Consider the following 12,023-nt stretch of genomic DNA (forward strand, 5'->3'; position numbering starts at 1 on the left):
CCCAACAGGTAGCCTTTCATATCGTCGGTGGACTACACCGTAAGTTCGCTTGGCAAACTCTCACCTCTACTCCTGATCGACCGGGGCTGAGATAATGTTGACAATTACTACTGTAACTGGGAATATGTCAATTATTTTTGGTCAAATCCACTAAGCTGGTTTCTGAAAGTCGGATCCGAAAGCTATGCGGTCGACCGATGAGCTAGCCAAACCAAACCTGTCGTTGGGCACCGCCACGGCCGGTCATACCCCTCTGGCCCTCTCGCTCTCGCAATTGCAAATCGTGCGCGTCAACAGTCAACTTAAAGCTAGACGGAGTATTATTTTATATGCACGTTAAGGCAGTCGGAACCCAGGAAGCCCACGCACAATCCAGGACGTGGACGTGGTTGACAGGAAGAGAGCGAGAAGGAACGTCCCATTCGAAAAGTGTCTTTAGCACATGAGCACCAGTGCTCCTGGTACTATAAAGTCATATTATTTGTATTTTAAAAATATTGAAATTAAATACCTACATACATATAAACATTCCGAAAATACGGCAGAAATTTCGGAGAAAAATATGTTATATTTTGAGCTATATAAAAAAGACAAATTTCTGACAAATATACGTCTCTATACGTAGTCATAAATTTGTTTTTTTCCTGTAGCTCAAAATACAATGCAATTTCTACCAAAACTTCTCACGAGTATTCGGAACATATATATGTATTCATATAATAAATGTGATGATTTTTTGAAACACGGATATATAATTTTTTTAGTTTTTCAAAAACTGAGAGCACTGGTGCCCATGTGCACCAAATGCTTACTCCGTCCCATTTCCTTTTTGTCGGAAACTAGGCTACACAGAATTTGACCTTTCGCAAGCAAACCAGCTCCTTTGTCGCCCTCTTCCAGTTGTAAACTGGCCAATCGACAGTCAGCCGTAGGCGTGTGTACTCCTAGTTAGTGCGGAAGTTTCTTTTTATTAAATAAGCAAATAACAACAAATTTTAATTCGAATAAAAAGTAAGGAAATCATAATCATAAAAATAATAACTAAATCAATCATGCAGACTAACAGAATAGTTGAACAAATTATATCTAAACACGATAAACCGATCACATTCACTCCAAACACTAGAACAAGAAGCTATATGTATAGATCTGAAAGAGAGAAGATAGGGTTACATACAGTGCAACTTGAGCGGCGGCTTCGTCTCGGTGTTGTCGCCCATATCGCCAAAGAGGTTGTCAATGTCCAGTTAGAAGTTGTCATCGGAGGACGTGATGATGCCATTAGTCGCACCCTAGCGCTCCCCAAAAAATTTGATTACCCCTCACCCGTACAGGTCTACGAAAGACAGGAATCCGTCCTTCGATGTACACCGAAATACGTGAGTGGGTAGATTCTGGAGGTAGCTGAGTAGGTCGTGAGTGTGTAGCCCACGTCCAAATCAACACAAGCCCACAACCTAGAAACCTATAAACAACTCATAACACGTTCGTTAATGACTCATAAATTAACAAACGAGTAATTTTCCGAATAGTCAAAATAGAAACATGTATGTGTATGATCTCGGTTCATTCCTGCGCCGTGACGAGGCGGATGGCGAAGAACGATGAGTGCACAGAAGATTCTTCTTTTCTCACACCCTAGTGAAAGTAAAAAAGCTCACCTTATAAACCGTCAAGCTCTTTCCTAACTAGCAATAATGTAGAACTAAACTTTAAACCCAGCTAGGGTAGAATAATTGGGGCAACGGGAATTTCCAAATTTTTATTCGCTATGGGCCTACAAGGCCCAGCAACAATTTCACGAGATAGTATTATTGTGGATCCGGTAATACGCGCGCTATACGAAGCTATTTTTGCTTTTCTTATTGCGGCCTGATGGAGGCTTGAGACTAACCCACACCGTGTCCTGCGTTAGGGAAGCGAGCAGGATTGTGCGTATTAATGGCCAGGGCAGTACACGATCGCGATGGTTGCTGCCACGGTCATGAACTACAAACAGTGACACTGGCAGGCTGTCTAGCCGCTCCGCCGCCCCCGCAGCCGGAGGCCACGAGAGAGCGCGCATGGCATGTGAGCGTGTCCATTACACCAAGTGCAGTTGGGCGATCGATCGTGATGTGTGCCCGATTTGCGACGTGTCTCATAATTTGGTGCCGATCTGTACGTACGGTCTATTTGGACGGGCTGCGCGTGTGCCACTGCACGCACGTGCGACTGCTCGTCCTATGTCGGGGGACTAGTCCAGCTCTACACGCATGGAGCCACCGGCCGGCGGGTACATATGTAGCCAGGGCCCGGGGCACACCACGGACGTGATTGGTTGCCATCGATCTCTTTGTATTTTTTCTTTTCGCGAATTTGCCAGTCTCTTCCATTTCAGCGTTTCCTTTTGTGCCATCTTCCACAGTCTTCTCGTTTGTGCGAGGTGATTGGCTCATGTATGCCCGTTTACCGGCTCAGGGGAGATGTAAATCGCAAATCGTTGGTTTGGAGGTTTCCTGTATCGCAAATTCGCTAGCCAACCTTAAGGATGGCAATGGAGCGGGTTTGGACGGATATAGGAAAACCAAATCCATGCCTAAATCCATCAGCATCGCTCTGCCCCGCCCACGAAATTATCCATGGGCATGGATGTCGCCCCAAATCCAAATCCGATGGATACCTGGATATCCATGGATATCCATGCCCATAAAATATCAGTACCATTTCAGCAATATTTCACTTGCATTTCATAAAAAATAAGCTAACATGAATATTTTGGCAGCATTTCGACATTATTTCAGTAGCATTTCAGCCGTAATTATGTCGATAATTCATAGGAATATCAAAGCAACAATATATCACATTACCGAGGAGGCGGAGCAATCAACGAAGATCCACAGTCAATGCGGCCGGCGGAAGCCCTACCAGCACAAGGCGGTTTCGTGATTATTTAGAGTATAAAATCATTAAGGCTTAAATTAAGCGTTTGGTGATTTGGGCCTAAAAAGGATATCCAATCGTAGGTAAAATTGCATGTGTCACTAACATGTGGGTCCCACATGTCAGTTGGATATCCATCGAATATCCATGGAGCAAAATCTCTGCCCGTGCCCGCTCCATGAATTATCGGATATCCGCCCCATGAAATCCGTGGACACAATCAACCCTCCATACCCGTGCCCGGCGGGTCGAATATCCGTGGATACCCGGATCCGTGGATAAAATTGCCATCGTGAGCCAACCTTTTCTTAAGCTCGCTGGGACAAATTCACGTTAGCTGCTGTTTGTCGGCCAAAATCTCACTGGAGGAATTCCTTCACCTCCCACCGATTCACGACGCATGTTTTACACCGCCCCGCCTCACCGCTAAATCTGGCGCGCAGCTCCATTTTCCTCTATTCAAGCTCTCCGTCCGGTGAAACTTCTTCACCGAAGAGCAGGTAAGGGACGCCACCATGGAGGCCATGATCAATGAAAGGGGCAACACCGAGACCCAACATGCGACCCAAGTTGGAACATAAACAAGTTCGGTAGATATTGAAGAAAAGCAATTGCTCGACGACGAGCTCGCTCGCCAAGCCAAAGGAGGGTCCAAAAGAACCATGGATGCACAAAACTTGAGGACATGTGTCTTTGCGAGGCTTGGCTGGAAATAGGAAAATATGCAATTTGTGGTGCCCAACAAGAGGGAGGAACATTTTGGAGGAAGATTTTCAACTACTTTCATGAGGCACAAATACTTGGGTGATCACCAGTTTCAGAGTGATCGGAGTGAGGCCTCTCTCATATAAAGGTGGACATTGATTCAAGAGCAATGCACTTAGTTTCAAACTTTGGGCCACTTCAATGACACAATGAAGATGCGGAAACATAGTGGCATTAGGCATTTCAAACTTTGGGCCACTTCAAGGCTGCCAACCAAATGAAGAGCTTCACACCGGTCCATTGTTAGACGATAATCTAGGATTTCCCCAAGTGGTAAGACCTCTATGCGTCCCAGTCCACCAACGAAGGGGCGAAGTCCAATATCATCGATCTCGATGCCGCCCCGAGTGCGTCTGGTGCATCAAAGCTGCCAAGGGGATGGACCAACTCCAATGTGGATGCAAAGCGCGAGGCTTCGTCGCAAGCAGCCATGGAGACGATCAAGACACTTCTAACCGATAAGGAGGTATCAAGTGAGAAGAGAGACATGAGAAAGAGTCGGAAAAAAGGTTAGGCCGTGAAGAGCTACTACGATGTACAACACAAGAAGCTCAAAATTGAAGAGATCAATGCTCATAACAAGCAAAAGGAATTGGAGGCTTCCCTACTCTCCAAGGAGGCCAAGATCATGGCTATCCCTGTGACCGACAACATGAATCCTACTCAGCGAGCATGGTTTGAGAAGAAGAAAATCCTTGATAGAGATTTGTGATTCATTTGATCACACTTCCATTTGTGTTCCATCCTTTTTGAACTTTGAACTACCTTGTAGTGCTACTTAATTTGCTATCATTTTAGCAAAATTTGGATTATCAGCTATTATTTTCTGTATAATTGGATTATCTAAAATGCGGACCAAAATTGGTCGTAGTTGAGTGCACTGCCACGCGCAAACAAACATGAGACTCTAGCTGGTCCATGGACCACGAACGAACCGAAACAGACACATTCGGTATCCGAAATGGATCGAGGCGCTAGGCATCTCTAGTGGCCCGGTAGAAACGGACAAAAAATAATTGTTTACGTTTGCGCGGATAAAAATTAGTTTGCGCCAAGCGAGTGACCCGATGCAAAGTGACTGGCCAGTTTACCGAGAGGCATTCACGGGACTCAAATTTACACCCGAAATGGTTCGCCGCGGACATCCACACTCATCGACAATTTGAGTCGCGTAAAGAGAATCTCCAGACCCACACTGATCTGACGGACGGTGAAATTAAAGAAGAGGAATAGACAAGGCGCGCTTTACTTTGGGCCAAGCTGCCGTCGCGCTCGCTCCAGACCGACAGCGTACGGAGACTATAGAGCTAGGCAGGTGAGCTAGGTCGACCAGCCGTGTCACCCGTCGCTAGCTAGCAACTGCACCAGTCGATGGATGGATGGATGGAGGACCGACCGGTGGCTTTCTCGGCCACTATCATGGTGTCTCGTCTTTTCCGAAAGCAAGCACGGTTGCTTGGCTAATGGCGACTCCCGCCCCGTGACCGTGAGGCCAGGCCTTTAATAGTATAGTCAGCTGCTGGCTATAGGCCATGTGCCATGTCATTTGTAGCTAATATAGAGCCAACATATATAATAGTGAGCTATAATCATGTACTACTTTATCAATGGATGACCCACATTTTACTCTCACAAAGTGCCTAGGAGCACGTGCTAGAGCTAGCTCTTGCATGAGAGCCCACTCATTTTCTCTCTCCTCCTCTCTCTCCTCCAACTAAGCATGAATATATTATTTTAAGCCTTATAATCAGCTGACTAGAACTTATTATACTTGCTCTGATGGACCGACAGCGAGACGGGTCGACACGATCGATCGGCCCACACCACACGCCGCGTGTGACAGCTACACTAGCCTTCTCCATGAATATGCACCCATCATCAGCCATGAGCCATCCATGCTCGCTAGCTGGAGTAGCTGCCTTCATCTGTGCACGCTTGCTCGCACGCACGTAGCGTGGGCCACCGGGCAGGGGACAAATTAGGGACAGCCTTGATTAGTGCCCGCAATTCGTCTCCATGCTCGCGTGTTTGCCCCGCCCTAATCACCTCTCGTCGCCTTGCTCTGAGCCTGATTGGTAGCCAGCATGGTTTTCGGCCTCAGCACTGCCCACTTGAGCTAGAACGGACAAAGATATGAATTTTGCAAAATCAATAAGTTGTTTGGTAGCCTGCATCATCACTCTTTGCACGAGTAGAGATACAAATGCAAGTTGTTTGGTTGCCTGGACTCGCCCAGGTGTAGGCCAACAACAGAGTGGTGACGCCGCTGGGTGCACCTGTAGTTGTCAAGAATTTGCGGTCACCGTCCTCGGCCATGAGCAGCAGGCGGCAGACCACTTCGTCTTCACAAGAACCACGTTCGCGGCATCGTGCTCGCTTGGATGCACACCAGCGACACGACCGCTATGTTGTGTTTGCCCACGGTTTGTAAGAATTTACGCCCGTTGTTCTTGGTCACGAGAAGCATACGCGTCTATGGCTCCGACGACACATACTGGATGGCCATGTGGTGGCCGGCGAGCATCCTCTTCCTTTTCCTCTTCCTCTTCCCCCTCTTTCTCTTTTTCTTCCTCTTCCTCTTCATCTTCCTGAAAGGAAATTTCGAACGATTTACTCTATGTGAAAAATCTGAAGAAATTCGTCCAAAAATGCTCCACTTTGACCACGAAAATCGAGAAGATATAGTCTACGAAACTCGGTGCCGATGGTCAGAACTGAACCCTATCGGCCATATACATCTTTTTCGTGTAGAACTCGTCTTGATTCGAAGCAAGCTTGTACAAATCAGTAGTGGGTAGGATAAACAAGTTTTGACGAGAGATAACCTAACAATTGCATGTGGAGGTGCAACAGTGTGCTCGTTTTGGCCTGTCCCGATGAAAACGATCGATTCGAACTTCGAACGTTCTTATTTTGCTGGCTCTCCTCCTCGAAATAGGCTTTCTCTCCGCTATATTAATATAGCAACCACACGGTACAACAGCTGGGCATCAGCACAATCATACTCAAGAGAAAACATGAAAGAAAGAGAACACAAAGAAAGCTAACAAGGTCGGATCGATGAAAACGAAGGTGTTCCGTAGCCGTTGCGCCCACCGGAGGATTCCCACCACGATCCTAGCACTCTGAAAAGCCGCATACCAAGTAGCACCTTCAAGAAGGCATGCGACGACGACGACGCTGCTACCCGGACTGGTCCTAGGGTTTCCCCCGGTACGCATGATACGTTGCAAACGTATCTATAATTTTTTATGCTTCATGCTTGTTTTACACCAATTTATATATGTTTTGTTTACACTTCGTGACACTTTTATGCATTTTCCGGAACTAACCTATTGACAAGATGCCACAGTGTCACTTCCCTGTTTTTTGCTGTTTTGCTTTCAGAAAATTTGTACACGAAATACTCTCGGAATTGGATGAAACAAAAGCCAAATTCCTGCTTTTCCCGGAGCGAAGACGGAGTCCATAGGAGAGACGAACAGGGGCCACAGGGTGGCCAGACCAGGCCTAGGCGCGACCTAGGCCCTGGCCGCGCCTAGGGGTGGTCTGGGCCCCCTGGCGGCCACCGACCTCGCCCTTCCGCCTATAAATGCCTCCCGACGCAAAAACCCTAAATCAATATGCCTCCGTCCACGAAAGATTCCGTAGCTCCGCCGTCGTCAGAAAAGATCCGGGGGACAGAAGTCTCTGTTCCGGCACCCTGCCGGGACGGGGAATTGCCCTCGGAGCCATCTCCATTGACTCCAGCGCCATCTTCATTGTGATTGCTGACTCGCACGATGAGGAGTGAGTAGTTCTCCCCCGAGGCTGAGGGCTTTACCTGTAGCTATGTGGTCTATCTATCTCTCCATGTATGATCTTTATGTGATCATGAGCTTTGTAATCTACTTGAATAAGTAGATGTTATTCTTAAACTATTATGCTACTCAAATTTTATTATGTGATCTCCGGGAACACCTTGTCCAACGGTGTGAAGGTGACAGTGTGCACACCGTGTTTGTTTTTAAGCTTAATTTACAGAAATACTTATGAATTTTGGTGTCTAGTTAGTACCATCTTTGTATGCTCAAAGTGACAACATGGGGTGTCCATAGACTAGGAATGCGAACTTTTAGGAGTGCTTATGCATCCCTACGCAGTGAATTTGTGTTTATTATCAAACCGGAGAGTGGTTCAGAGTAGCGCAGTGAAGTGATAATATCTATGTATTCAATTATGATATCATTGTTGAGAGTATTCACTAGTAAAAGTATGATCCCTAAGCCTTGTTTCCAAGCATTGAAACTTTGTTTACAACCAGTTCTACTGCTGCTATTTTTATTTCAGATTGCAATTACCACTCATAATCATCCATATTACTTGTATTTCACTATCTCTTCGCCGAACTAGTGCACCTATACACCTGACAAGTGTATTGGTGTGTTGGGGACACAAAGACTTCTTGTATCGTAATTGCGGGGTTGCTTGAGAGGGGTATCTTTGACCTCTACCTCCCTGAGCTCGATAAACCTTGGGTATCGACGCACAAGGGCAAGGAAGGAGGGCTTCACCCAACGCCCTTCAGGAAGGAAATGTGGCACCCGCGAGCGTCACCGCATCAGCGTCGGCTAACCTGACAGAGGTTTCTCCCGACCCTCGCACCGGATACTCCAATGTGCTCCACCAAACTCACCGCCCACCAACATGCTCCACCATGATTGTAGAACCACCATCGCCGCCTTACCGCGGCCAACGAATCGAGGCCAGCAAGCCAAAGGAGGATTTCGAAGCCGAGGAACAATGAAGTAGTGGCCACGCGGGAGGGAACCGCCTCCACCGCCAATGGCGGTACCCGTCCGAACATACCGACAAGGGCCATACCAGGCCCTCCTGGTCCAGCCGAGCACAAACCCACCTAGTCCATGCTCATGAAGCCCCCGTCGGGACGCTGCTGGACGCGCGCCTCCACCTCGCCCACCTCAGCTCCGACCACCTCTCCTGCCCGCTAGAAGCAGTCCGGCGGCACCCGAGCCAGGCCTCCTAGCCCCAGATGGGTCATGAGGGCCCGACTCTGGGCCTAAAGAGCCCTGCCGCGCGCCATCTCTCCGCCCCGCCGCCAAGCAGCCGCGCCATCGCCAGCCTGCCGCCCGTCGCTGCGCTGACCGAAGACCCGCGCCGCCGCGGAACCTCCCGAGCCGAGGAGCACCGTTGCCAGAGGAGAATGCCCCGCGCCCCACCTCCAAACGCCCGGGGAGAAGCAGCTCCGCCGCCGCCGGCTCCGCACGGGGCTTTGCCCGAACGGCCTGCGCCGACGTCGGCGGATGGGGAGGCCGAAGGAGGGGGGCGAGGAAGGCTAGGGTTTGGGCACCCTCCTATCGCCCGCGGGGAGCGACAACGAGGGCCGGGGGAAGGGGAAGTTGGGGACGGAGGCGGGGAAGGCCTGGCGGTGGTGGCACGGGGCGGAACCCTAGTCACGGGAGCGGTTCCTTCGGCTTGTAAATTCTATGCTCCTGTGATTATTTTTCTGCTTATTTTGCTGGCTCTGAGGCGCTTTAATTTTCATGCTCGTGTGAGAAAAAGAATAACCCTCCGGTCTCTTGTCTCTTTTAATTGACTTGAACAAGGAAAAGCCAAATGCCGCGTTGTTCATTCTACATGCTCCGATCCTTCCCTCAACAAACATCATTAACTGTCGTGTTATATATTATTGAAAAATACTGTGTGTGCATATGCATGCGTGTGTGGTATGTGCATCTCTGCTAACCGTATTTATAATTTGAGATTTGGACGCGTGTTTAACTATAAGATACTATTATTTCTCGCAAAAGAGGAAGGAGCTGTAAGCTCGTGTTGTTTGTGCAGCTACTTGTCTTGGTCGCTCCGTTTCGACTCATTTTTTTTTTCTTTTTTTAAAAAATGGGAAGGTGGTGTATGCTAAGACAACTTGGATGACTTTGGTTCTAGCTAGCTAGAGTTGCGCGGAGAATGGATCGTGCATTCAGATTTGCATCGCAATGATGTGATGGCTGTCGTTACTGCTCCCTCCATCCGATAAAATCATCTTAGATTTATTTAAATTTAAATGTATCTACTTTCTCCGGTTGTATTTAATCGGGCGGGATTAGTTCTGAACATGTACATAGACACAGTGTAGTGGCTGCGTTCGATTAAATCAGGTTAGAGGTAGTAGATACTAAATAATTTTTCCATGCATTCAATTTCGATAAATATAAGACAATTTTGATGGAGCGGACATAATATAATAACTGAAAAACAATGGAACGCGGCTGTTGGGTATGTCATTTGGCATGATTTAATTTGATTTTTTTTTCTCTTAGAACATACACCTTCCAATGAGATGAGATGAGATGAGATCCCCAACAACAGTACTAGTAGTGTGTAGAAAATGAGTGGCGTGTCGGCATGTAGGAAAACACCAAGCATCTCTAACAATAATAAACTAGCAGTACTATATTTCTCACGTCAATTCCTTGTCCACAACATCATTCGACGGAGCACCACACCATTTCTTTTTTTGCACACACAAGCGAGAACCAGCACCCACCGGCGATACGTGTACGTCTTCCACAGGCAGGTGGGCCCCTCGCCACACATGGGCTGCCTACCCCGGAGCCCACCGACCCACCCACCTAGCCGTGCCTGGCCCGGCAAGGAATCTCCCACCACCGCCGCGACCCCCGTCCAAAACAACACCCGGGCCCACATGTTGGTCGGGCCCCGCCACTGCCCATCTGTCCCGTGGGCCCCGCTGCCGCCCCGACCGCTGGACATGCGCCTACGCGCCACCATTTAAAATCCTCCCATTCCCACCCGTCTGATAGACCTCCGGCAACCACTCCTTTATAAAGGAACACAACACCAAAGGCACACCACATCTCGCCACCAATCCTCATCCTCATCTTCACATCCTTTTCCTCCTCGTTCGACCACCGGCGTTATCTCTTCCAAATCCATGGAGCTCGACTGCGCCACCGAGCTCCGCCTCGGCCCTCCAGGAAGCAGCAGCAGCAGCGCCACCAGCTGCAGCGGCGACACCAAGAGGCCGTCGGCGAAGCGCACTCTCGACGACAGCCGCAGCGAGGCCTCGGGGACCGGCCCGGCCGCCGTGGACGACGACCAGGACACCACCACACCCGCCAAGTAAGCTTCCACACACGTAGAAACACCCCTGGACCTCAAGAATCTGTGATACTCCATGAGATGGTTAAACTAACCGCGGCTAATTGCTTACAGGGCACAAGTTGTCGGGTGGCCGCCGGTGAGGGCGTACAGGAAGAACACCTTCCAGGCGGCAGCAGCCGCCAAGAAGGCTGAGCAGCTGTTCGTGAAGGTCAGCATGGATGGGGCGCCGTACCTCAGGAAGGTCGACCTCGGGCTGTACAAGGGCTACAGGGAGCTCAGAGACGCGTTGGACGTGCTCTTCACCGCCAAGCCCTTCCCCGCCTCCGGCGCCGCCGACCAGCTCGCCGTCGCATACGAGGACAAGGACGGCGACCTCATGCTCGTCGGAGATGTGCCATGGGAGTAAGTACCATATTACCCCCATCATCTGAATCTGATTATGAGTTCCCTCTTCAGAAACTGTTGGTTTTTGTAAATATGAACAAGTGCCTAATTACGAGTTCCCTCTGCAGTATGTTCATCTCTTCCTGCAAGAAGCTGAGGATAATGAAGGGGTCCGAGGCCAGGTGATCATGATCAAGGCAGAGGCTCTGCGACACATGGGAAAGGATCAACGATCGGGAACCATGGCTGTACAGAGAGGTTTAGCAGTGCCTGTGCTTGTATCCAAGAGGCTGAAACATCTAAGAAAAATATGTGTATATAGTCCCATCTTTTCCTTTTTCTTTCAGTATGGGGAGTTTTTGAATGAGCCAAGGCCGAGAAAAGAAATAAGAAAAAAAAGAAGAGGAATTTGACTTGAGTTTGCTCATTTCTCTATCCAAAAGATTCTCTCTGTTTCCTGCGTGCTCATACAATGGAACTGTGGGCAGCAGTATTGTTTTGTAAGATCTGAGTGGCTACCATCCCTGCACCCATCACATTTTGATGTAGTACTAGTTTCTTTTTGGTTACTACCTCTCTCTATTGATTCCTACTGCTCTTCATCAGATCTGAAAGAAACATCTCCACAGTTTCGTTTTAGATCGAATTCTGGCCGCACCAAAGTCGCTGAAAATACGGAGACCCCAAACCCTGAACCTTACAATCTATTCACTGAAAATGAATCAGAATTCAGGAAACTTTACCCAAAATTTAAATGATGATTCTTTAGAGAAAGCCTGAATATTTTGGGGGCAGCCAAAATTCAGTGAAAATGCTAAACCCTCCTA

At 48.5% G+C, this 12,023-nt stretch overlaps 1 protein-coding gene across 1 annotated transcript; it reads left to right on the forward strand.

The window, feature by feature from the left end:
* The first annotated feature begins 10,542 nt into the window (after positions 1-10,542).
* Positions 10,543-11,623, forward strand: LOC127321881 (auxin-responsive protein IAA24). The gene is made up of 3 exons (XM_051350839.2): positions 10,543-10,830; positions 10,924-11,214; positions 11,325-11,623. Exons 1-3 carry the CDS (start codon positions 10,643-10,645, stop codon positions 11,380-11,382), a joined length of 537 nt encoding a protein of 178 aa, XP_051206799.1. The 5' UTR covers positions 10,543-10,642; the 3' UTR covers positions 11,383-11,623.
* The last annotated feature ends 400 nt before the right edge of the window (positions 11,624-12,023 follow it).

This window comes from Lolium perenne, chromosome 2, assembly GCF_019359855.2.
Source record: "Lolium perenne isolate Kyuss_39 chromosome 2, Kyuss_2.0, whole genome shotgun sequence".
In the NCBI taxonomy this organism is placed as follows: domain Eukaryota; kingdom Viridiplantae; phylum Streptophyta; class Magnoliopsida; order Poales; family Poaceae; genus Lolium; species Lolium perenne.